Source organism: Lampris incognitus, chromosome 3, assembly GCF_029633865.1.
Source record: "Lampris incognitus isolate fLamInc1 chromosome 3, fLamInc1.hap2, whole genome shotgun sequence".
Lineage (NCBI taxonomy): Eukaryota > Metazoa > Chordata > Actinopteri > Lampriformes > Lampridae > Lampris > Lampris incognitus.
The window spans coordinates 82,768,710-82,795,663 of record NC_079213.1 but is presented as its reverse complement, the minus strand read 5'-3'; the positions used below and the strand labels follow the sequence as shown (position 1 = coordinate 82,795,663).

The window sequence follows — 26,954 nt, the reverse complement described above, 5'->3', positions numbered from 1 at the left end:
CTCCCCTAAAGCTCAAACAGTTTCACTTTTCCCGTTCGTGTTAAGAGGTTGGAGGGGCAGCGTGCGTTTTTCAATCTTCGAGTGAAACGTTTAGAAGATGGCAGAAAGGCGGCCTGTGGTGGAAAAGCAAGGTAAAACCAATTCATTCGTCTGGAAGCATTTTGGTTTCAAGGAGTCGGACTTGGAACAGACTAAAATAGTGTGCAAGATTTGTCACACGGTCATGTCTGCACCCCAAAGCAACACGACCAATTTGTTTAATCACCTGAAGTCCACTCATAAAGTGGTCTATGACAATGCTATAAAGGAGCAAAAGACACAAAAAAGTAAAAGCTCGTCAACTTCAGCCAGTGCGACTGCAACAGTCTTCTATTAAGGACACTCTCTAACAATGCCACCGCATATCCCATCAGCTCCCGGAGACATCAAGAGATAACAGATGCTGTAACATTCATGCTAGCTAAAGACATGTGCCCTATCAGTACCGTTAGCAACAGGGGCTTCAAGAAACTAAACACTTTGGACAAGCGTTACGTGTTGCTATCACGTAAACATTTCAGCAGAGTTGCACTGCCTGCCCTGTATGATGAATGTCGTGCTGACGTTGCAAAAGATGTCTCTACAGCAGCATGCTAACCGTTTTAATATTGATACTGATTATAACAAAGCGTGTTAAGTAGTTTTTGCAGTAGGTTGTGGCTATGAATGTACTAAAGCATAGTTGGTGATATTTATTTTTATTTGTTGTTTTTACAATTACTATTTTTTTTTATTTATTATATTTTTTTTACTTGATTTTGATTTATTTCTTGTTTTTCAGTTCAGTTATATTTTAAGTTCAAAGTCATCGTGTTTTAATGGTTCAATAAACGCATATGTTTTCAAATCAATGAATAATCATGTTTAATAATCGGGATTTCAGTATCAATCAAAATAATCGTGACTGATTTTTGCCATAATCGTCCAGCCCTCATTCATGGATACCTGTCTCTCCTTCAGATGGAATCGGCTCGAAAGGCATGGGAGAACTCCCCTAGTCTGGTGGAAAAAAGTTCTCCCGTCACCTCCTCTTCCTCCCCCATCACCTCTTGCGCCTCCTCCTACTCTTCCTTCTCCTCCGCCTCCATGCCACAGATCCCTGTGGCCTCAGTTACCCCCAGCACTTCACTGTCAGGTAAAGTTATCTCAAGCTAGATTCATATCCTCCACACAGGTCATCCACAGACTTCCTCACTTGAGTGGTTCTGATGTTATCCATGACAGAGATACAATGTCAGCCCATCTTATTGTAAACTGATCTTCGGTTGTTTCAAAGCAACTGTTTATAATTCTCGGTGCTCATAGATTATTTTTTCCTTCTCACCTTGCAGGTTCTGGGACTTACACCACATCATCCCTGAGCACCAAGACCACGACAGCCTCCGACCCACCTAACATCTGTAAAGTGAAGCCCCAGCAGCTGCAGGGTAGTGGCCTGTCCTCCTCCAGCAGTAGCAGCAGTAGCAGCAGTTTCTCTCAGCTGGGCTGTGTGCCTCCCCTCCTGCCCCAGCAACAGCAGGCGCCACAGGTCTACGTTTCCCAGTCTGCAGCAGGTGAGGACAAGAGAGTTCTGATGAAGTGCATCAACACGTGCTTGTATGCAGGCTGGCTGTGAGGAAAAAGCACATCTGGCATGGAGATGTTTAGGAGAGATGGCAGTGGAGTTTTTAACTAGATTGTTTAACACAATCTTAGAAAGTGAGAGGATGCCTGAGGAGTGGAGAAGTATACTGGTACCGATTTTCAAGAATAAGGGTGACGTGCAGAACTGTAGCAGCTACAGAGGTATAAAGTTGATCAGCCACAGCATGAAGATATGGGAAAGAGTAATAGAAGCTAGGTTAAGAGAAGAGGTGACAATCAGCAAGCAGCAGTATGGTTTCATGCCACGAAAGAGCACTACAGATGCGATGTTTGCTTTGAGAATAGAAGGCCAGAAGGCGTTACATTGTGTCTTTGTGGATTTAGAGAAAGCATATGACAGGGTGCCTAGAGAGGAGGTGTGGTATTGTATGAGGAAGTCGGGAGTTGCAGAGAAGTATGTAGGAGTGATGCAGGATATGTGTGAGGGAAGTGTGATAGTGGTGAGGTGTGCAGTTGGAATGACAGATAGGTTCAAGGTGGAGATGGGATTACCTCACGGATTGGCTCCGACCCTTTTCTTGTTTGCAATGGTGATGGACAGGTTGACGGGCGAGATCAGGCAGGAGTGTCTGTGGACTATGGTGTTTGCGGATGACATTGTGATCTGTAGCGAGAGTAGGTTGCAAGTGGAGGAGAGCCTGGAGAGATAGAGGTATGCACTGGAGAGAAGAGGAACGAAAGTCAGTAGAAGCAAGACGGAATACATATGCATGAATGGAGGACAGTGGAATGGTGAGGATGCAAGGAGTAGCGGTGATGAAGGCATATGAGTTTAAATACTTGGGGTCAACTGTACAAAGTAACAGGGAGTGCAGAAGAGAGTGCAGGCAGGGTAGAGTGGGTGAAGAAGAGTGCCAGGAGTGATTTGCAACAGAAAGGTACCAGCAAGAGTCATAGGGAAGGTTTATAAAATTTTTGTGAGACCAGCTATGTTGTATGATTTGGAGACAGTGGCACTAACAAAAAGACAGGAGGCAGAGCTGGAGGTGGCAGAGTTGCAGATGCTACAATTTTCATTGGGAGTGACGAAGAAGGACAAGATAAGAAACGAGTATATTAGAGGGACAGCTCAGGTTGGATGGTTTGGAGACAAAGCAAGAGAGGCAAGATTGAGATGGCTTGGACATGCTTGGAGGATAGATTCTTGGTATACTGGGAGAAGGATGCTGAATATGGAGCTGCCAGGGAAGAGGAAGGCCAAAGAGGAGGATTATGGAAGTGGTGAGGGAGGACATGCAGGTGGCTGGTGTGACAGGAAGAGATGGAAACGGACGATCCAGTATGGCAGGGGTGCCCAACACCAGACCTCGAGGGGCCACAGTGTCTGCAGGTATTTGTTGCAGCCATGCACTACACCACCTGATTTAAGTAATTCCTTTCCCTCCTTGGTCTAAGAGGTGAGCTAATTAGTTAAATCAGGTGGTGTAGTGCTGCATGGTTGGAACAAATACCTGCAGACACTGCGGCCCTCGAGGCCTGGAGTTGGGCACCCCTGCGCTGTGGCAACCCCTAATGGGATCAGCTGAAAGTAGTAGTAGTAGTAGTAGTAGCAGTAGCAGTAGTATAGATCATGTCTAAAGTAATTCCTCCCCAAATACTGACACTATTGTAAGTCAGAGTAGTTTTAGACTTAACACATTATCCTCATGGCAGTCCTGTCTTCCCAAACTAGTGTAAGTTAAAAAAAAAAAGGTTTTTTTTTCCAGCATTTTCCGCCTTTATTTGATAGCGATAGTTGAGAGAGACAGGAAAGGCAGGGGAGAGAGAGGGATGATATGCAGCAAAGGGCCTGGGCTGAATTTGAGCCCAGGCTGCTGCAGTAAGGACTCAGCCTCATGTGGTACACGCACTACCACGTGAGCCACCAGGGCACCCTAATATATGCAAATTTACTTTGTCAAGACTTTTGGAAAATTTGGCCAGACCTATTGCTATGCTGGGTCCCTTGTTATTATTTTAAAGGGATGTCTTTGGTGGTGGTAGGTGTTGTTGAGTTGAATGAATGTAAAATGTTTTTCTGAAATTGGAAATGCTGTTTAGATTTTCACACAAAAAAAAATCACCAACAGCATACACACATTAGCTTTTACACTCCCCTCCTTGCTTCACAGCTTTGTGTTTCTGCCCTGCTGTAGCAACAGTCATGGCACTTTGACCTTCAAATTTTGGCTGGCAGTTCTACTATAAACCCACACAGTGGAGTGTCAGCTGGCTCATAGTTCATTAGCCTCTGTCAGAGAAAGCTGGATGCTGTTGAGTCCACATTGGTACCATTATTACCTAAGCCAAAATAAAACACACTCATTTAGATGTTGGTTCTTTGCACACTCACTGGATTTGTGGATGTTGACCAGAGGAGGTAGTAAAGACATTTTATTGGATAAGCCTGGATGCCACATAGAGTTGAACATGCTACATTGAAAACTAGAAGAGTGCAGATCCCTGTCAGGTGTATCTCCCCCTCTGCGGAACATGGACTTCGCAACAAACCACCCCTTTTTTGCCTACCTGAAGAAGGGAAAATACAGAGGCACTGCCAGCATATCTCCCCTTCTCTGGTGCTCAGACTTGGGTGAAAAAGGACTGAGGAGTTGGCACCCAATTGCAGTATAAAACAGGTTTTCAAAGGTTTTGAATCACCACAACCATGAGAGGTCCTTGATCAAACAATCATAAGTATGCAAAAAAAAATTTAGACTGACAGGCCCAGTAGTAGTATTCGAGATCAGCAGCGGGTAGATACACTCACACATGGACAGAAAAACCAGTGTTTTTCTTGTCATTATAAGACTGTTGTGCAGCGTCCAAGTCAGTTGAATGTGAATTATGGGGGGGTTTTAATATGCAGCACTCAAGCTAAAAAAAAATCTACTTAATAAGAACGTTTTACCTGTCAGTCTGTGGATGCACTACCTCTTAGGCAGACCCTTGCACGAATGCACCCAAGTCTAATATGAACTTGCACTTTCCAAAAAGAGGTTTGCTAAGCAATAATTTTGGGCTTACCCTAGCCCTGTCTTTATTTTCATAATATAATAAAGCTGGGTAAACCGTTAACACTCGCACATGCATGACTCACATCCATGATTTACTCAGATTGGGCAGCGACAAGAATATGCAACACTTCCTGTTTTGACTGCACCCTAGGGGAAGTTGTTCCTTTATATTTTACACATTTTTTGGATTATCAAAATTCTTTTAATAACTTTTGATCGTGTTGCTGCCCGAACTGAGTCAACTGTAGATGTGAGTCGCGCATATGCACAGTTGACTTAGATCAGGCAGTGACAGAGAAAAGCGTTGGTTGAGCAAGCTAGAGATTGAATGAAGAGAGGGAGTGGCAGTAGCAAGAACAAATGTTCTTCAATGGTTTTGAATCACCGCAACCATGAGAGGTTCTTATCATACAGTCGTAACTGCAAAAAAAAAAAAAAAACGGTTAGGCTGATAGGTCCAGAAGTGTGTGAGATTACCCGTGGATAGACCCACAGCCCTATTTTGCTAAAGGGTTTTTAATTATACAGGGTTAGGCATATTTAAATCATCATTTGCGGAACAGTTTGGTTATTTTGTCCTTTTCCATTTTACTCTTTTCGTAGACCTGGAGCCTCTAAAAGTTGTTGGCCTCCACCGTAAGCATAGGTGGCAATTATTCAGTCAGATCAATAATAGGATTACCCTACACACTATTCTCGAGGTTATATAATAATAAAGTCTATGCATGAACATGTATTTCACCTTGCTCTGTAAATGAGTTTGATGAGCATTTTTTGTACTGGTTAAGTCTTTGATGATTTGTGTCTATTCAGGTTCTGCAGCCCAGATTCCAGCCTTCTACATGGACACTAGCCATCTCTTCAGCACGCCCCACCCTCGCTTAGCTCCTCCTTCCCTGGCTCAGCAGCAAGGCTTCCAACCTGGGCTCTCACAGGTACAACTGTCCGGGTCAAGTCAGGAACACTAAAGAGCTGCAAACCAATTATGTTCTGATAGCAATAACGTGGAGGCATTTCAGTCAGTGAAAAATCACTGCTGGTGGCACTAAAGTTGGGATTCTCAAGAGCTACATATGAACAGACCTGATTGTCCCTTTTAATTTAATTTAAAGGCATATGGAGCCATACTTGAGGCATTTTTTTAATGACAGGGAAATTATGAGTACTATGGAATTATTAACAATTGATCCCATTATTGTAATACCACTGGTGTGAACATAAATGCTCAAACTAACAGCTACAGAGTGGTAGGGTTTGAATGGGATTTAGACCCTCTACACTGAAGATTTTAACTATTTGTTTCATAAATATTTTATCACCTATATTGTCTCTGTTCTTTCCCCCATGCAGCCAACAGCAGTGCAGCAGATTCCCATCCCCATCTACGCCCCACTGCAGGGGCAGCCCCAACACCAACACACCCACCAGGCCCAGCTAGGACTCAGCACTGGTCCTCCAGTCTCCCAGCCACAGGACCTGTTCAGCTCCTCACTGCAGCCTTACAGGTAAAACAGCACTTTGAATTGTAGTTTTCCCTGTCACAAAGCACATCTGTTATATGCAGTGCAGCTGAAGGATAAACTTCTGATCAAATGAAACTTTAAGTAAACCCTTAGGTGAAATTGGGTCGTCAGAAACACATAGAGAAGTACAGGCATAAGTCAAGAGTACCGAATGTGATAATGCAATCAGATGTTCAGAACAACAGCAATAAACAAACAAAATACACCAGTATCAATAAAAGATACACATAATCTTTACTGGTTTGTGTGGCTAGTGAGTATTGCCAGCTGTTCAGAGATGTGCAAATATTCTTGTAGCTAGTTATGTGCAAGAGAGTGTGGCTATAAAGGCAGGGTTTGAACTGGACTGCAGTTTTAGGGGAGCACACTTTTTGCTGTTAGGGAGATGGGTCTCAGAGAGGACTTGCAAAATCATTGGCAACAAAACATCCATGATGCAAGCATATATAAGCACTTGCTCTGTCTCAGCAGATCTGTGTCTCAAATAAAAATATTAGAAAAACATCACATATGTAACAACACTGCCAAATAGAATAGGGCACAATAATTTCCTAGCAAATAAGAAATAGATGGGTCAAATGAAAAGGCCATGCGGCAATAAGGAAGTTCTTCTCTTATGGTCCATTTACCATCACAATGTATGGATGGTGATGTAGGAATAACACAGCTGGATCGTCATAGTGAATGATGAATTACTCTCATAAAATGCCTGCATTTTTAATTCAGGAATATATGTACAAAATAATTAATTGCTAAAGAAAACTATAGAAATACACATAGCAAAACTGGGGCAAAAACAATTTAACATTTTAGAGAACCCCAAAATTTCCCCAAACTTGTTTTCATATAAGCACCTGTCTTTCCATGAGGACCCAAGCTCCCTGTGACTCCCCCATAGTTCATACCCTGTTTAAAGGCAAATACAGAAATCAATAAATGTTTCTGGGCAAAAACTATTGTAGATATTTACCTTGTCAGATTAGAAGTAGGAATATGATCAGGTGAATACAGAAAAATATTTATATACATTGCAGCCTTCACATTATCAAGTTCAGAGAGACTTGTACAGTACTGTAAAGATGTGTAGTATGGTTAGTCACCCCTATCCGCTGATCCAACCTTTCTTTACTTGACTTCCCTCAGGTCTCAGCAGGCATTCATGCAGAGCAGCCTGTCTCAGCCCTCCATGATGTTGTCAGGACCCTCCCTACACAGCTACCCTGGGGTTCAGGCGCCTGAACTGGGCAAACCTCAGTCCAACCTGGCGTATCAGCAGCCTTCCTCCCAACCGCACATCCCCATTCTGTTTGAGCCCCAGCTGAACCAGCCCTCCGGCATGGGAGGCTCCCAGCTTATAGACACACACTTATTGCAGGTATAGGCCAGTGCAGTACAACTTAAAGATTAATTCCATCCTTTTGTGTATTCTACATGGTCTTGTTAACAATGATATTACAGTTCTCATTCTTAATACTTGTGTATGGACGACACCTGTGTGTGTGTGTGTGTGTGTGTGTGCGCGCGTGCGTGCGTAAGGCTCGGCAGGGGATGAATCAGCATTCAAATATGTACTCAGGACAGGTACAACAACACGGCCAGAGTAGTTACTATAGCAACACCCAATCTCCCAGCTCAGCAATGCAACAGGTAACAAATGCACATATAGCTTCATTTCTCACTTCTGTGTTATTTTCATCAGATTGTTGTTGCATCATACACATACCATTCACTCTCTATGTAACATTGGCATGTTGCCTGTCCTAAGGTGACTGTCCCTCTGCCTGGCTCTCAGCTGTCCCTGCCAAACTTTGGTTCAGGAGGAGGCCAGCCCCTTCTGGCACTGCCCCCTACTCCTCCGCAGGCTCAGCCCCCCAGCATCAACAGACAGCCCCCTGTTTCCCAGCCCTACAGGGGCATCATGGGGCCTAACCACAGCATGATGCAGCCTCCAACCAGCAAGGTAATATAACTTTGTTTGCCTGCCAGATTTGGTGTAAATATTTCGCTACATTATAACCCAAGATCTGATGTCTCTAAATGAGTTTGTCCCTTTCTAGATCGACATGGACCTGAAGTTGTTCGGCAGTGGGATGGATGTGAAGCCTGGGACTCCTCCTGTGAGCGCCAGGAGCACTACACCCACCTCTAGCCCTTACAGGTATCTCACACATATGCACACAGAGCACCTCCCATCCCATACCCTCTTGCAAAGTTTCTGTTTGTCTTTCTCTCATACATCTCCACAGGATTACACAAATGTCCCATTTACACCAAAATACTGTTCCTTCCCACCCATTATCTCTTTCAATCTCTCTCGACGCAAACACACACACACAGTTACAGGATATTAATCACTTCCTATTGCCATCAAGATATTCTCCCTCTCTTACACTATTTCTCTCACACACACTAGCAGGTCTACTCACAGATGGCACTGAAACAATTAGTTGATTAATCAATTAGTCAGTCGACAAAAAGTTTATCGATTATTAATATTGGTAATGAAATAATCATTTTAGTCATTGGTCAAGTAAAATCAGGAATCAGGAACAATTTGTCATTTCTTACATGTACTTGCATACACAAAGAAACGAAATTTCGTTTCTCCCAGCCCACAGCAGTGCAACATGAAAAACACACATCTAAAATTTCCAAAAAACGACACCACCAAAAACAGAGAGAACAAAGCAAAAAAAAAAAAAAAAAAAAAACCACCAACAGTTAACAACACAGTCCACTCAGTGCAGCGCAGTCCAAAAAATTCCTCTGTCCAACGAACAAACACCAGCAGGGATGACTGTTGCAACTGCCGGTCTGCATGGGCTAGCAGTTAGCTTAGCCTGCCCAGCTTCCGCATCCTGTCAGACCGGCCTCGGTGTTTTCTCCCTGGACACAGCTCCAGGTAGGGGCCGTGGTCCCTGGGCCCATCAGACGAAGCAGACCAGGCTCCCCGAGCCGATCCAACGCTAGCTCTCCCAGCCAGACACCTTCGACACTCCACCCCCGCACTCCACATGACGACACAGACAAAAACACTACACAGTCGACGGTAGGCGAGGCCGCCCCCAGACCACCTCAGTGTTTCCTCTCGGGTACAGTTCCAGGCAGGGCCGTACAGCTCCGGAAAGGACCGATCCAATGCCAGCTCTCCTAGCCATTAAACGGAAAAAAATTGGCGAACAAAATAAAAAACTTCACACGAAGACACAAATTTAGATGCAGATGTGGACAAAGACACTGCACTGGATGTGGCCGCCGCAAACGTGAGCTCACACCAACATCTTCCCACACCAAAAATGCCTAACATTTGCTGGTTACAGCTTCACAGATGATAAGATTTGCTTGACTTTCTCCAATTAATGTTTTAATGAAATCAATACTTTAAGGGGTTGTTTTGGCTGCTGGTCAGGCTAAGTAAACAGTTGCAAGACACCACTTTGTGTTTTGGGAACTTGTAATTTGGGGTGGCATGGTGACCCAATGGTTAGCACTTGCCTCACAGCAAGAAGGTCCTTGGTTCGAACCTCAGGCCAGCCCAGGTCCTTTCTGTGTGGAGTTTTCATGTTCTCCCCATGTCTGCGTGGGTTTCCTCTGGGTGCTGCGGTTTCCTCCCACCATCAAAAAAAGACATGTATGTTAGGGTTAATACTCCTGTCTGTGCCCCTGACCAAGGCAATGGAAAGAAGAACTGGAGTTGGTCCCCCGGTGCTGCAGCTGCCCACTGCTCCTATACAATGGGTTCGGTTAAATGCAGAGAACAAATTCGTTGCAAAAATGCAATTCGTTGTAAGAATACAATGACAAAATAAAGTGGCTTTCTTTCTTTGCATCTGTTATTATTTTTGACATTTCAAAGACTAAATGATCAATTAATCGAAACAGTAATCGATAGATTAATCAATAACGAAAATAATCATCAGTTGCAGCCCTACTCCCAACAACCTGATTCCTAGTAATAACTTGGTCTTACTGTGCACACACACGTGCACACTCATAGGATTACACACATCATGTCTTACCCTAACATACGTTTTCTTTTCAAATCACATGCACATTCAAGGATACTCCCTCCCAAGCTAACAGACACTCATTTGTCTCATTTTCACACAGATCCACCCACATTCTTCTAACTTGAAGGTGCTATATGTAATATATTTGCCTGAAGCATAATATGACTAGTAAATATCAATGGGGGTCACTGAAGGGTACTGATGGAAACAAAATACAGGACTCACCCCGATTGCCCAGATTTCTGCATTCAAAAACACAGAAGTTGGGTAGGCTGAGATGTTTTTGTTTATGACACCCCCAACACACACACACTGCTCCAAAAAAGACATGGCTCGCACTTGCAGTCCTCAGCAAATAACAATATCCAATGAGGGTGTTCAAAAATGGCATCATGTGTTGACACTTGAGTATATGCTTCCTTTCCATTTCGATCATTTGTCTTGCTTTGATTTGGTGGCATTTACATCTCTGAACAGTAGGGGTCAGGATTCGGGTAACGTTGTACACATAGCACCTTTTGAAAGATGACATGGCTTACTGGTTTATTCAGGTTAAGATAAATTGTTTTCATCATATTTGTCATGACAACATTGATGTTTTTGCCCCACTGACTGTACTACAGGGCTAGCTCCACCTCTCCCAGTAGCCAGTCCAGTAAGATGAACAGCATGCTGTACCAGAAACAGTTCCAGCCCAGCTCTGCTGGAATGAGAATGACACAGCACTTCCCTGGGCAGTTCAACCCACAGGTTGTACTGATATATTGTAAACATAGAAAATGTGTTTATAGAAATGGTCAATAATCATATGTTCTGCTCTCCCAATCTCCCAACTATCTTTTTTTTTTTCACCCCCAGATTCTGTCCCAGCCCAACATCGTATCTCCTCTGGTTCGACCTCCTCACGCTAACTCATTTGCAGGAGGTGTCCAGCGCTCTCCCATGGGTCCTCCCATGTCTCCCAACGTAGGTGGGGGTTTGATGCCTCATCCCCGACCCCAGCATCCACAGCACAGCCAGCACCCTCCTCGAGGACCCCCGGGACCCTCCCTTGCACCGAGAGGCACACAGGCCGCTCTCAAGGCAGAGCAGGACCTCAAGGTCTGTAGTCTCGGGTTTATGTCATGATGGACTGAATCAGATGTTGGATTAACTGCTTTGTAGGAGGGCTACATATTGACGTGATGATTGGTGGTCTGGCTGATTTTTAATGTGTCCCTCTCCTCCTCCAGGCAAAGCAGAGGGCTGAGGTGCTCCAGTCTACTCACAAGTTCTTCTCAGAGCAGCAGCAGCAGCTCAAGGCCCCACAAGTCAGCAAAGCTGCTCGCCTGGATCAAGGCGGCAAGCCACCCCTCGACACCTTGGCCCCCAACCACCAATCAGTGGGTGTCTCTGAGCGCCCAGACACCGACAAACCCCCCCTCTCATCGGGCAAGCCCATTCGAACTGGCCCCATAAAACCCCAGGCCATCAAACCAGAAGAGGGCAAGTAAAGAGCCATGCACCCTCTTCTGATAGAGGAAGAAACGAAAGAAAAAAAGATTGATGGTGGAGGAGAGAATCCAGCTGCTCCATTCACTCTCTTGGCCCTAGGGGAGGGATTGGGGGATAGAAGGGGATGGTTTGGGATATGTGCTAGGTCCAAACGGTTCTGGTTACTTGGAATGGGTATTGTTCTGTTCGTGCACTCAGTCCTCATCCCTCCCCGTCCCCCTTCTCTGGCCCTGCTGTAGGTGTGGGGATTTGAGTTGGATTCTCCCTCGTTGTATTTTAATGTTTTTTTTTTTTTTCAGGTGGGGAACCAAACAGCTGTACAGGCTGTTGAATAAAAACAAAATCTACTGCAGTGGTAGATAACGGAGAGAGAGTCAGAAATGAGATTCGCTGCTGAGTTTGCCATTTTTTTATTGCTCTATTAATTCTATTCCCTTGTTTTTTTCCCCAAGTAGAATCACATATAATAGGACAGATATATTGTTTTGTTAATCGAATGACTCAATCTTTTTTTGTAGTTGGACGAACAATCTTATTTAAGAGGATGTCATTTAGTGAATCACGGATTGCTTGTGTCCCTACCCTACACACACAAACACACACACACACCCACAACCAGTCCTCCCATCATTGCTAATCCAGAGATGTGTGCGTGTGTGCAAGTGTGTTTAAAAAATAAAAATAAAAAAAGCTTAGCACCACAATACCACACATATGTACGTACACACACACACACCCTTCTCTCTCTCTCTCTCTCTCTCTCTCTCTCTCTCTCTCTCTCTCTCTCTCTCTCTCTCTCTCTCTCTCTCCCATCCAACAGTTTCAACAATATTCACCGAACGGAGATGAAAAATCAGGAATTCTGTCATTTTGCTTTCTCAGAGAGGAAATGTGAAGTTGCATTTATTTGTTTTTTTAAATCAATCATTGATTGGAGTCTGCCTGCGAGCCTTTGCTCCTGCCTTCTGCTCTCATCTCCTTGCCTGAGAATACCGATGCGGTGGTATACGTGGGTGTAGGGTGTGCAAATGTGTATGTGGTCTACACTGGGAGAAAGGGCTTGTAGTTGAAATCTCTCCTGTGTATTTTAGCCAAAGGATAAGCAGCCCAAAGGTGATGTCACAGAGCCTTTAGAAATACTTTTGCAGTGGCGGCAGGGTTTTGAATGGAGTTACTAATTGTTAAAAGATGGTGACTACAGACGGGCATTCATAGCCGGGGCCTGCTCTTGCACATACATTCACTGCTCTCACACCCATCTTTGCCGTCTGTTTCTCTCTCTCTCTCAAAACACAGACACCCACCCATGCACACACACACACACACGCGCACACACACTTTTTACTGTAAAGCACCCAGACCTGCTGCTATTGACTGAGTCCAGTGCCCTTTGCTAGGATATAGCAGGATAGGGCTACTTAAGAGGAATAGGACGGTTGAGGGGGCCTCATTTTCTAACAGTAGAACACTTGGGTGTTTGTACATGAGCCCTCGCAAAGAGGGGAACAAGAGCAGGATAGGTAAAAGGGGGGACAAAAAAATGAAAAAAGACTCAAGATTCTGTAGTTCAGAAGCGTTGATAGAAGGACACAATATTTAGGGTTTTTTTTTTCTTTAAACCAATGAGAGGAGAGCAATCAGACTTGTTCTCTCTTGACTCTGCCTCTCCTCTGCCTGCTCTCCTACCTGCCACGGGCTCATTTTGGATCTTGGGGTCAGTGGTGATGAGGGTCCTTCAGAAATGTTGTACAGTAGTATGCACCCCGGTAGGGGGAGGGGGGCTACACCCCTCTTCCCCTCTAACCCCCAGCAAGGTGAGGAGGGGAGAGTCCTTGCTTTGGAGGATGGATGAGGGAGGGAGGGAGGGTAATGATTGTTTTTTTTTGGGGGGGGGGTTGTTTCTTTTTTCTTTTTTTTCTTCCCTTTTTGTTTTACTTGTACAGGAGTTTCATTGCTGTATTAAAATATGTACGGTCTTATTTACATTCTCTTGGTTTGGTTACAGAAACTAATAAAAATAATATGCTGTTAAAAAGTTATTCTTTTGTTGGTCATTTGATAGATACCCAATTTCTTTTAATCAGAATTTGAACTGATTTCAGCAAGGTCCAGATTAGGCCACTAGAAGTCTCTGTGTAGCACTTATACTATAATGAACAAACTGATATTAAAATACCTGATGAAAGATTTGCTTGTTTATTTTTTTAATCTCAAAGTGTAGAGTTCCACACAGGTATCCAGGGTCACTGATGGTTTAGGAACATGTTTTATTACATGATGAATTTGAACAACACCGAGTGATGACTACAATGCATAGGCACATGCAACAGTTCAATACATGCCAAGGGAGGAAGCAGTATGTTTGACGACAAACATGTTTAACTGGTGAATCACTGTAGGGAGCTTGACACGCCACAGGTTTCTTTATTGCTTTTGGGGCTTTATGCATTCTGTACCCCTCCTCTGTGGTGGAATTGCTTTTATTTGTTGAAAACCATTCTGCCCTCTGTAGGTATTCATGAAAAGATCAAAATCACACAACTGATGTAAAGACAGTAGAAAAATAATTACTCTATAAACATGTCGGTGGACTGTGCCACCTTGAAAGCCTTCCCACTTAGGAGAAAAACAAGAGATTGGCGGGGGTGAGGGGGGACCCTTTACCTCACACTGCAATTTGGTAGTTCAGCTATTTTACACATGACTAAAGATGGTGTCTCACATTCTGACCACTACACTGATATGCTCTGAAGCTCTAAGTCTTTGAAGCCGGACAGATGAGAGATTGTCATTCGCACCCTGTTACTTATGTGGGTTGACCAATCACTTTCAGTGTCTCTCAAACCTTTGGCCCTAGTTGACCTGCTTGGGCCCCATCTTTATGGTATAGGACACAATGTGGAAGCTGTCCCAGGCAAAGAGCTTTCTTTGAGCGAGGTTGTAGTCAATCATGCTGTTGTAGCGGAACTTGTTCCTGAAGGGTATAGCCATGGCCTTTCCCTGGCTGGTTTCAGTGTCATACATATAGTTGATGGTGGTGTTGGGTGACGTGTAGCTGGCCACAGTGTACAGCTTGCCGCAGATGATGAAGGAGTTGGCCACGGAGTTCTTCCTGATGTTGGTCTCCCAGCTCTTCTTCACCTCCAGGCTATGCGGGTCCAGCTGGGAGATCACGATGGCTCCTTTGGCCTTATTGGTGGAGTAGGCAGCCCACATCCCCTGTTCATCCACCGACAGGTCGATATCAGTGTAGCCACCCCAGGAGTAAGGGAACTGGCCATGGAAGCCAGCGTGGGGCAGGTCGCGGCGGGCAGCAATGCTCTCGGAGGCCAGGTCATAGCGGAGAATGGTGCGGCTGCGGCGTCTCTGATAGTACAGTGAGCCTCGGTATAGAGTGGCCCCGTTGCTCTCCACTGCCTCTGGCAACAACAGCACCTGCAATGGGAACGCATTAGGTGACTAACTGCTGTCCATGACAGATGGTGGTGGGTGAGGGGATGAAATTAGTGCTCGCTGAGTGTAAAATGGCAAGTCATGTGCTATCTACCTTGGTGGGAAAGCCTTTGGAGAGCTGTTCCATGTCTTCATATCCAAAGAGCTTGCGAACATCCGAGCCCACAGTGTCAATGCGCCATACCATCCTGGGTCCGTAGGGGGACATTGCCTCTGGATCCTGCATCCACACACCGTATTTACCAGCTATGTTGTCGGCCTTCCTGTGAATGACTGGCTCACCCACTAAAACCAGCTCCCCGCAGCCTGAAGAGGGAGCGAGAGAGGGTGTGTGGGGGGGGGGGGGGTACAGTGTATGGAGAGGACACGGAAATTAGTGAGACATACACCCGCGGTCATAAGGTGAGATCAGGAGACGAGTTAAGGTTGGCAGGGTGAAGGGAATGTACAGGGGAGCCGCGTGTATCCGGGACACGGAAGACGATCTGACAGCGATGTGTTGAGGTGATCATTTCTCATCACGGAGGCACACCGCAGTCCTATAGATGCTGCCTGACGTCTCTGTTAACCCCAGCCCCATCTGAGTCGGTACCAAGAGGACAGCAGCTGGCCTACAACTCATCTCAGGCACTGACGCTCAGCCACTTCAAGCTAGGAAAAATGATAAGGGAAGCTTTATATTTACCTCTTTCTAAAATACCTTCTGGCACCGTGCACCGGGACGTGTAGCACTGGATTTAGGGTTAGATATGAATATGCTTTATAAATACCCACATTACCATGTCACTGCTCTTTGTGGCATTGCCTCACCTGAGATTAAATGACGTGCACGTGTTTTGATGCGCACGTGTACATCGAATGGTTCACTGACCACACATTTCTTCATAATCTCCATCAAATCGCAAGATAAAGCCCATCTGAGACTGGCTGTCCGGTGGCACAAATTCTAGCACAGCAGCGGGTAAACCCAGCGGTGTAAGGACAAACAGTGACTCTGTGTGTGGCATCCTTGTTAGGCCTGCTTTCCTTTTACATTTATGAGACAGGCCTATGAGACAAGCCGGGCAGTCCCTCATACTTAGGGACTGGCATGACTCTGGCATTTCCGCCTCAAATGCTGAATTATTAATAGCAGTATTTGCTTTGAGGCTGTCAGCAGGGGGGAAGTGTCATGTTTGCAGGGTCAGATGGATAAGGGGGAATGGGTGGAGGGGAGGCAGGGGATGGGAGCTGCCAGGACTTAAGTGTGGAAGTGTTCACTCCTGACAAGATGATTAAACAGGAATACACACACACACGTGTGTGTGTGTGTGTGTGTGTGTGTGTGTGTGTGTGTGTGTATAAGGCAAAGACAGACCTGTGCTGTCTTCAGAGGCATCGGGAGCAGGTACTTCTGTTACCTCTGCCTTGAGCTCCTGAAACCCTGGATGTCCATAGTGCCATGCAGGGTCTGGCATAGAGAGAGAGAGAGAGAGAGAGAGAGAGAGAGAGAGAGAGAGAGAGAGAGAGAGAGAGAGAGAGAGAGAGAGAGAGAGAGAGAGAGAGAGAGAGAGAGAGAGAGAACGGGGTGGACAGATGAATGGACTTGGATATAAAACCTTTTAAGTTCAGGCCAAAAAGGTAAACCAGGAGTAATCTTTTCTTACCTCTCAAACTGCTGGTGTCTCCATGCCTGTTGGGTCTGCCGATCAGGTGAGACATAGAACTGGATACTACATACACCCACATGCAACCATAGAGGAAGACAGAGAGAGAGACAGAGAGAGAGAGAGATTAGCTTTGACCTCCCCTACTGCATACATTGCAGGTCATGGTATGGTTTAGGAACAGACTTGTGTAGATGAGGCAGCAATTTAACAATATTTACCCAACATTTTATGATAACGTTGCACACAGCCCCATGGTGGGTAGGTATGGTGCTACTGACAGGGTGGAATGTAAAAAGCGGGAAACAAATACCCTTGAACAGATTCCCAGCTGCTGTGGAGTCAGACGGTCGCTGGACTGACCCACCGCAACACACACACACACACACACACACACACACACACACACACACACACACACACACACACACACACACACACACACACACACACACACACACACACACACACACACACACACCTTACCCCCAACCCGAGAGAGTTAAGTTCAGTCCTCAAAACTGACCCAGTCTCATATCACTGTCTGCTACTGGTCAGAGTCAACATGGCATCCCCACTGCAGATGACTCCCCACCTCTTTTTATTTCCTTTTTGTTATGTTTATTTCCTTTTTGATATGCAAAATGACAATTTTCCCTAGTTTAAATATTCATTTTTGGTATCAGAAATTTAATGACAACTAATTATAATTCATCTTTAACCAGTTAAAATGAAAATCGTTGATAAAGGGTTCAAATGGGTTGACATTAAATGGGAAAAAGTCCATTTTAACCCCCCATTCATTTAAGAGTTGGAATTTTAAAGCCAGTTTTTGATATCAGGAAGTCATTTGTTGCTAATCAGAAATTAAATCTTAACTGATATCAAGAATCATCATCCCGATGGTGATCGCTACTAAAAACAGAAATTCTGATATCAGCACCTCGATTTCAAAAACTCAATTAAATTATAACAAGAAAAAGATTAAAAGCTAAAACAGACCGCCATACCTGATCCCTCACCTCTCCTCCACGTAGCTCTTCCTTGCCTCTGTCGCTGTCCTCCTCCAGACTATCCTCATTTACCAACCTCTCTCCATCTCTGTTATGCCCCCATAAACTCACATGCATGGAGGCATTACCGCAAAGTCAATGTCAAATGTCTCTGTGTGTTTGGTAAACAGACAGAAAGACACGGGCGGTGGGTGCAACGCTGTGAACGGTCCACTGACCTCTGACGTTACAAACGTGACAGCACGTTTACAAAAGAAAAGCGAGTCCGATGAAAGAGAGAATGGAAATGCGTTCCTGGGGGCATTTGTGGTATGTGTGTGTGTGTGTGTGTGTGTGTGTGTGTGTGTGTGTGTGTGTGTGTGTGTGTTACTCTGTGCACTGATGGGGTTTTGTGTTTGTTTGAGGACACGCTCGCCTACACGGTGTTGCACATATGTCGGAGTATACGGTCCTCAGTGTTCAGAGGCTCCTAATGACCCTTGCTAACAAAGAGAACAACATTAAATGCTCGCATCTGGGAGCTGATGTTGATTTTCTGTTTTGATAGAGAGGAGCGTGGCTTTGGTAATGGGGTGGATGAGGAACATGAGGAGGGTAGCAATGGCCCATGGGGGAGACTTAGGCTCCAAACAAACAAAACAAAAACAAAAAATACTTGAGAAGTCAAAAGGTAAAGGTTGAGTCTGTACAACATGTGGAAATTTCCTATTTCAGACAGAACAGGGTCAGTGCTGGCTTTACAGTCAAGCTCAAGAGAGCAGGTCAGTGTTTCTATACTGTGGGCTGTCACGCTGCACTCTCCTCAACTGCAAACCAGACCCCACTGGACAGCGCTGTTCATCATCAGAGGCAAGCGGGCAAAAGTCTGGTTGCGTGTGTGTGTGTGTGTGTGTGTGTGTGTGTGTGTGTGTGTGTGTGTGAGTGCGTACATGTGTGCGTGCATGTGTGATAGCTATCAAAACAGGCAGAGCACCAAGAACCCCACAGACTGGATCTGTACATTACGGTTGTAATTGCCCCGAAGGGGGTCAATTAGAGGTCTAATCAGTCTCTGGTTAAAGACTTCTGGAGAACTGTTTGTTCTTATTTTGTCATTTGAGCTGTTTGATCGGATAAGGCTCAGCTTCCTGCACGTGTCACTCCACATGCATTTTCCTGTTTAGCACTGAGCTTTTGTCATCTGCATGGTGATAATCCAAGCTAAACTGGGTTGAATGTTAATTTATATGGTAACAACAATCTGTGTGATGGTGTAAATGAATATTTAGTTGTGTCGCCTCAGTCTTCTGGAAATCTCAGAACAGCCATTAACACGGTACAGTTTGCAATGTCAAAGTTTTAATGTTGGCTTCAACCATGAAAACAAAGATGATCTTTGTGTTATTATTGCATCACCTGCTAGTAGCCTACCATTCAAAAAAATATTTTTGAAGACTGCGGCTCATTTAGGCCCAATTTTCAGCATCTACTTAAGAAACTTAAGCCAGAATTTGAGAATTGATGGAAATCACCATTTACAGTCACAGGAAGTATTTTATTTTATTTTATTTTGGTATCTTTTCCATGCAACATGTGTTCGGCTCCCTTTTCACTGAATTCTTTGCAAACTGGAAGAGTTGATCTCTGGGCGAGTTCGAGACCAGACATTGGGGCAGACTAAGTTTGGGTTCCTACCATTCAAGTGATGACCAGATCTCTGTTGAAAAATGGATTCCTAAACCCAACGGGGTTTTCTTGGTCAAATAAAAGTTCAGCTGATGAAAAGGGATGTCAGAGCACTGCCATTTCCACTGGTAGATTTTCCGCGCCATGGTTTATTTTTACAGACATAAGAAAAGGATATGTGACAGAAGACTAAATTAGCAGCTATATTTTGAGAAGGTGAGTGTCACCGAAGACTGTGACCACGTCTTCACTTTGTAAACATGAAGCATGTTCAAAAGCACAAGTTTAAGTTGTGTCCTTTTAAGGAGCTCGGGGGGAGGGGGAGGAGGGATATGTTTTGTTAATGTTGCCTTGCTGTGCAAACCGAGCAGACAGGCATCTTCCACCTGCCAAGAGACGTTTAACGCCTCATCGCTAACACACACACACACACACACACACACACACACACACACACACACACACACACACATGCACACACACACACACACACACACACACATGCACAGACTCATACGTGCACACTTCCAAATCCATGTTTGCCCAAATTGTTTTACTCCTGACTTTTATGTTCCTGGTAATGCGTTTCCACCACGGGCTCAAATCTATACTCCATCTGCCCCGCTCTCCCAGGGGCCCCTTCTCTGTGTGGTTTATTGTGCAGGTGCTAACATGAGGAGCTAAACAGATAACCTGGAGTATGCAGGGAAATATATAGACTCTACTGATGCAGAGGTTATCAGCGATGAAGGGCGGACGGGGATTTGGGAAGGGAAGATTTACTGTTGCTGGCAGTCTGGCCTTAACAAGCGACATGCTCTGAGAGCAGAGAGGGCAAAGGGGGGGGGCGAAAGAGAGGTTTAACTAAAAAAAAAGATGGTGGGTGAACAGGAAGTAATGGTGGATGAAATAGAGGGGTGTGCAGACTAATTGGTGCATTGACTGCATCCCTGCAAACACACAGAAAACTGCAATTTAACCCTACTGGCACCAAGGTGACCCATCAGCTGCCTCAAGCCTTCCAGCCTCAGAAGTTTCATGATGTCTTTGGGTCCCCTCGGCTCTCTGCCCCCCTCTCCTACCCACACAAAAAAAAACCATGACCCCGCCAGGGTCTCTGTGTCTGGTGTCATCAAAAGCCCCAGAGGTGAGACCTCGGTATATGGGACTCTCCTTCAAGAGTCAGCATCACATTTCAATCCCCCACCACACCACCAACACCACCAATACCACCCCACCCTCCCACCACAGTCATCCCTCACACCCACCTCACCATGCAGGGGGAAACACCAGTCATAAAAGAGGGAGCTGGTCATAAATACAAAGCCTCTCTGGATTGCCGCCCCCCCCCCCGCCAAAAAAAGGGAGGAAGGTGGGGGCAGAAACCTAAACCAAGACTGCACCCTCCTACACTCCCCTACCCCCACAGACTCGTGTGGCCTCCAAAACATAGACATACACGCACACACACACACACACACACACACACACACACACACACACACACACACACACATACACATATTCACAAACACGCATTCCATCCAACTCACAAGAATAAGTGCACACACACACACACACACACACACACACACACACACACACACACACACACACACACACACACACACACACACACACACACACACACACACACACACACATCAACCCCATCTATCTCGCTGGCTCATCCATAAGTGTGGACAAAGACATTGGCTGGAGAATTCTGACCCCTTCCCACCTCTGTTGATCCTAGCCACATTGGTAAGAGTGAGGAGTCCCACTGGCTTTAGGGAAGATCCTCATCTACCCATACCCTGCCCTGTACCCCCCCACACACACACACACACAAACGCATGCACTGCACGCATGCTCACACACACACACACACACACACACACACACACACACACACACACACACACACACACACACACACACACACACACACACACACACACACACACACACACACACAGAGCACAGGGTCATAGCGCCTGGTCATGCCCTTGGCATTTTGTGTGCCTTTGCATGTGCATTACATTCCACACAAGGATGAAATTTGTGTGTCATCATCTCGTCGTTAAGGGTTAGGGATAGGGTTAAGCCATTGCCCTTGAGTTGAAGTCACTGAGTAAGTCTTTGGGCAGAAAGTGAGATCTCTGAATAACCAATATGCTGCCTGCAGCCAGTGACTTCACCTGGGTGTAACACCTTAATTATGAGAGGGATACATAAAACTGGAAATAACACAGAGACAGGGATGTTGTACGTCATCTAGAAGCATCAACGTGGGTTAACATATCTGTCATATCTATGTGTGGGTTGGTTTTGAGACAAGGCGGTTTATCTCCTACCTCCTGCGGGTCTCATCATTCCACTGTCCTGCAGCTGGGGGCTCACTGGCACTGGGGCCGTGTGTGGGGGACACGGTCTGTTCCTCAGCTTCTCCGTCTCCCGCTTCGTCTCATCCAACCTGCGCTGCAGCCCCTCCACCTCCCTCTCAAGACGCTCTTTCTCGCCCTGCAGCAGACTCCTCTCTCCCATGGCCCGGTTCAGAGCCTCCTGAAGCCCAGACAGAGATGCAGGACTTGCAGATGTCCCGGCTCCGGGGACCCCGATCTCCCCCCCAGTCAGTCTGGACACCAGTGCCTCCAGCAGGCTGAGTCTGGCCTTCAGACCCTCCACCTCTGGACCTCCAGTTTGGGGGCAGCTGGCCTCGCTGGGGCTGGGCACGGTGAAGGTGTAGAGGCATCGCCCGTTTCGATCATTCCCCCTCCACAGAGACGCTCGGTCCTGAGCTTCACCTTTCAGCAGCAGTGTGCACATGCACACGTACAGAAGCAGTAACATGCTGGAAATGGCTCTTCTACTCAGATGAGGGCTTAAATGTACTGGTTTGTTCTGAAGGCTCCTCTCTATACCACTCTCTGGTGGGTATGTTCACTCTTCTTCTTCACTCTCTTCTCTAAGCAGGTGTGGAAAAACTGCTCTCCTCTTTCTCACCTCTGCACTGGATTCCTCGTCTTATCACTTTCAACACAGTCCTAGTTTTTCTATGACTTTCTCAGGTATCTCTTCTTTTCATGCTCTTATCGGATGATCTTTTTGTCTTGTACTCTCTTCTTCTTCTTCTTGTCTTTCTTTTTCTTGTTCTGTTTCCTCTCAGGACAGGTCCGTAACACTGAGCCCTGCTCAACAGCTCACAGATATTTATACATTCTGGAAGGGAGGAAAAAGGGAGGGAGGGAGAACGTGTGTGTGTGTGTGTGTGTGTGTGTGTGTGTGTGTGTGTGTGTGTGTGTTTGTGTGTTTTGGGGGGCTTAATGAGAGGGACGGGATGGGGAGGGAAAGAAGGAGAAAGGGAGAAAGAATGGGGGAGGGAAAAGGAGGTAGAGAGGTAGGAGGAGGTAGTGAGGGTAAAAGGATGTGGTGTGTTTTGGGAATTGTCTCAAACACAAAAACATTCCAGTTCCATACAAATGGTTGTGTGTGTGTGTGTGTGTGTGTGTGTGTGTGTGTGTGTGTGTGTGTGTGTGTGTGTGTGTGTGTGTGTGTGTGTGTGTGTGTGTGTGTGTGTGTGTGTGTGTGTGTGTGTGTGACTGTGCATGAGCATGTAAACCTATCAGTCTTTTTGTCAAAGGCTATGATTTCATTTCTTCTTTTTTTTTAAGAGCCCAAACATGACAACATGGTGAGCTGGCATCATTTGTACAAATCAACTTGACGATGTCTCCACACATAAACATTTCATCATTGTGAGTCTCTCCTGATTTATTCTGAATAAAAACTCATGTATGACCCGGTCGCTCTGACAGAGACCACTTGCTTCTTTGGTGCGTGTCTATGGCGACATGCTGAGGTTTGGCCCCCGGTAAGGGAGGGAAAGTGAGTCCACACGGGATATGGTTACCTCCTGAGGAGACAGAGTCCTCTTTCACAGTGGTAGGGGGCCAGAATGTACCACAGGCAGGCAATAAAGGGCCATCACTACAAAGGGTCACGGTTATGAGCCTGGATAACCTGGACACCTGATGCTGAACCCCATAAGGTGGCATCTATCTAAGTGGTCTAAGTGGACTGTTGTGGTTGTTGTGATGAGATGTGTGTGTGTGTGTGTGTGTGTGTGTGTGTGTGTGTGTGTGTGTGTGTGTGTGTGTGTGTGTGTGTGTGTGTGTGTGCATATGCAAGCACGTTATTTGTGTGTGTCCGTTAACCTCCACCTGGTGCTTTCTCACTCATCCACAGAGAAATTTGAATCAACTTGTGCTGTGAGTCAGCTTTCCAGTGCCCCTTTTCTGTCAGTTGCTGCCTACAAAGACATTCTGGAGTCTTCTCTCTTTGACATCATCACTGCTGCTGTAGTTTGGGGCTCTGTTGCAATAAATATTGTTCCTCACCAATAATGATTGCAGCTTCAGAGACTCCGTGTCAACAGGTGATGTAAAGCCATGGTATGACTTCTCATTTAAACTGGAGCCTGTGCAAACATGGTGCCCCCCCACCCCCATTTTTCAGGGTCCCTGGTGGCCTCTGCTGTCCAGTCAGTAACTCAGTTATACTAATCCCAGCCTAGATACACACACACACACACACACACACACACACACACACACACACACACACACACACACACACACACACACACACTTTTGCTACTTTTTCCACTTTCCACTCATAGTCTGGGCTCCTGAAGGCTTTTTTTCACATCACGGTTCTCCAAGGAGATCTTCTCCTCCCCTCTCCTCTCATTTCTGAATGGCATGACATTTGAGTTCCTCGTCCATCCATCTTTGTTGACCTCGCAGGCCACCCACATCCTAAAAACATCCCCCGACCCAGATCCTTCACTCCAGTAGGGCGAGGGCAAAGGGTACAAAGGACGTGAGAGGAAGAGGGGTGCTCCGGCAGGGTAAGTTAGCAGAGAGAACAAGGTTAGCCACTCACCAATGTAAATATTCCCAACACACACACACACACACACACACACACACACACACACACACACACACACACACACACACACACACACACACACACACACACACACACACACACACACACACATCACCCTATACTTGTGGGGACCCCTCATTGACTACATTCATTCCCTAGCCCTTATCCCTAACCATAACTATCATAACTACATGCCTAACCTTAACCCTTACCGTAACCTGAACCTAATCCTAAATCTAACCTTAACCCAAATCCTAACTCTAAAACGGACCATTTTCCTCATGGGGACCTATAAAATGTCCCCACAAGGTAGGTGGTTTCAGGTTTTTGTAGTTCCCCATTGGGATAGAAAAACCTGGTACACAGGTACACACACACTTCATCTTTGAAAAGAAATGACTGGTTTGCTTTACCTGGCTTACCAGGCTTTTAAAAGAAACCCCGCTTGGTGATTGACAGACAGACGGACGGAAGAATGGATATGGAATGTGTTTGATTTACCCAGTTGTTTGGGACTGAACCTTTTGGCCTGGACACATCCTCTCATGGGAAACATCAAAACAGGGAGATGCCGCCCGGAAGGGGAGGGTAAAGCAAATGACGGAGGGATGGAACGAGAGCGATGGATGAAACAAAGGATCATGAAAATAATAGCTGTGAGTGAAACCACATGTCAATGAACCTGGGGGGGGGGGGGGGGAGTGCAGGGCTCCTGGGAGAGGAGAGGAGGAGAAGGGGTAAGATGAAGAAAGTAAGAGAGCGAGAGTAAGAGAGAGAGCAGGACAGGACAGCGATGTGTTTTAAAACATATAACATTTTTTATATATATCTTATAATTAATATAATCCATATAATTTTGTTATCCTGTTTCAGTGTTATAGCCTTCTCTCTCTGTTGTGTGACGTCTTTTCTTGTCTCTTACCCCGTGTATGTGAATGGTGTGATGTGAGTGAGTCTACCCTGTGTGCATGTATAGTCTGTCCTCCTGTCAGGTCTCCATGGTCATGGTGGGCGTGTAGCTAGGGTCCTGGGCTGTTCTGGTTGCACCTGGACACTGCTTGGCATCCTCCTCATCATATTCTTCATATAGTTTATAAATCCATTATAATTCTGTTATGCTCTTTCAATGTCATATTGTGTAAATTGTGTTTTATTCTGTACACACAACATCCATTGCACGTCTGTCCATCTTGGGAGAGAGAGATCCCTCCTCTGTTGTTCTCCCTGAGCTTTCTCCCTCTTTTTTCCCCTCCCTGTTAAAGGGCTCTTTTAGCGAGTTATTCCTTATCCGATGTGAGGGTCTAAGGACAGGATGTTGTGTTGCTGTAAAGCCCCCTGAGGCAAATTTGTAATTTGTGATAAATAAAATTGACTTGACTTGACTTAAACAGGTCTTTGTCCACACGTGCCCTGGCTAATGTTTTCAGCATGTTGTCATGTCTCTGAAACAGGAGGGGCCTGTATCAAACGCAGACAGAGTAGTTTTGCTGAAGATGTTTCCAGCTCTCCCTCCTACTGGTAGACCTGATCAGATGCAGCCTCCACTGGATGGGATGTGTGTGCGACGGGCTAATGCAGGTTGGCAGACATTGCACCATTCTTTCTCCTAAGCTCTATTTTTGTATGACTCATATAAGAGCTGCTATGCCCACTATGGGCCCTTAACCGAGGACCAAAACATCCTCCACTGCCAATGTCGGTGTGTCTCTTCCAGCCAAAGCACACGTGTGTGTACCTGCAGGAGCGCACATGCATATTATAATGGTCTGCAGGCAATCTGTCTGCTTATTATGCACACTACGTCGACAAGAGGGGAGAAAACGATCCCACTGTGGCTCTTTCTCCCAAAAGCCTAGATGGCTTATGCAATTTAAAGCCAACTTCTCATGCTGGCCTTGGGACACAACGAGACATTGTATCACCTCTTATTTCCCTGTCAACAGGCGAGCTAGGAGAGGCACCTTAGGAAATGGAGACAACTTGTCATTGCTTTAATCAAAATTTAACCAAGCGTAGATGTTTGTTGGTGAAACCGGTGCACAGCCGATCTCATGCCCTATCCCTGGCAAGGAGCTCATGTTTTCTGATCCGGGACTACCTGCTGCGGCCCCGTCTAGACTGACCATACGATCAAATCATTTGAGTCCTGTTGACCTGCCAGTTTGTCTTGCACTCATTCCTGTAATTCTATCTCTGTTGTCTGTTTTCATTCCCTTTTCAAACTGTACAGCAGCTCAGTCAGTGTCCGTTTATTCAAGTGTGCTTTATAAATAAAGCAAATCGGTTCCTCTGCAAAGCTGAAATAAAGCCATCCTCTGAAACCTCGTGCGACACTAACGAGTGGCAGCTGGCGGGGCATCTGTCATAGATCTTGCACAGTGAGGGCCCCGGAGGGCTTCATGGAGGCCCATGTGATCTCTGGATCTCCTGAGGGGACGGGGAGTACGGCTGGGCAGCGGGCAGAGCTGTTGGACTACGTCGGTGTGGCTGCTGTGCTTGAAGGATGAGAGCTCGG

General features: G+C 45.8%; 2 protein-coding genes across 2 annotated transcripts in view; one reads left to right on the top strand and one right to left on the bottom strand.

Moving 5' to 3' along the window:
- prrc2c (proline-rich coiled-coil 2C) overlaps positions 1 to 13,554 on the top strand; it is an 83,907-nt gene extending 70,353 nt beyond the window's left edge. The window contains exons 24-34 of the mRNA XM_056276959.1: positions 1,000 to 1,174; positions 1,371 to 1,592; positions 5,493 to 5,614; positions 6,030 to 6,184; positions 7,346 to 7,577; positions 7,739 to 7,849; positions 7,968 to 8,162; positions 8,260 to 8,360; positions 10,836 to 10,962; positions 11,071 to 11,313; positions 11,445 to 13,554. Of these exons, the coding sequence (XP_056132934.1) occupies positions 1,000 to 1,174; positions 1,371 to 1,592; positions 5,493 to 5,614; positions 6,030 to 6,184; positions 7,346 to 7,577; positions 7,739 to 7,849; positions 7,968 to 8,162; positions 8,260 to 8,360; positions 10,836 to 10,962; positions 11,071 to 11,313; positions 11,445 to 11,705 (1,944 nt within the window). The 3' untranslated portion in view covers positions 11,706 to 13,554. The remainder of the gene's footprint in view (positions 1 to 999; positions 1,175 to 1,370; positions 1,593 to 5,492; positions 5,615 to 6,029; positions 6,185 to 7,345; positions 7,578 to 7,738; positions 7,850 to 7,967; positions 8,163 to 8,259; positions 8,361 to 10,835; positions 10,963 to 11,070; positions 11,314 to 11,444) is intronic.
- Positions 13,555 to 13,953: 399 nt separating this feature from the next.
- myoc (myocilin) lies at positions 13,954 to 22,725 on the bottom strand. Its single transcript, XM_056277596.1, has 5 exons — positions 21,841 to 22,725; positions 16,806 to 16,871; positions 16,517 to 16,609; positions 15,254 to 15,465; positions 13,954 to 15,141 (listed from the first exon to the last, which is right to left on the bottom strand). Exons 1-5 carry the CDS (start codon positions 22,334 to 22,336, stop codon positions 14,560 to 14,562), a joined length of 1,449 nt encoding a protein of 482 aa, XP_056133571.1. The 5' UTR covers positions 22,337 to 22,725; the 3' UTR covers positions 13,954 to 14,559.
- Positions 22,726 to 26,954: the final 4,229 nt, after the last annotated feature.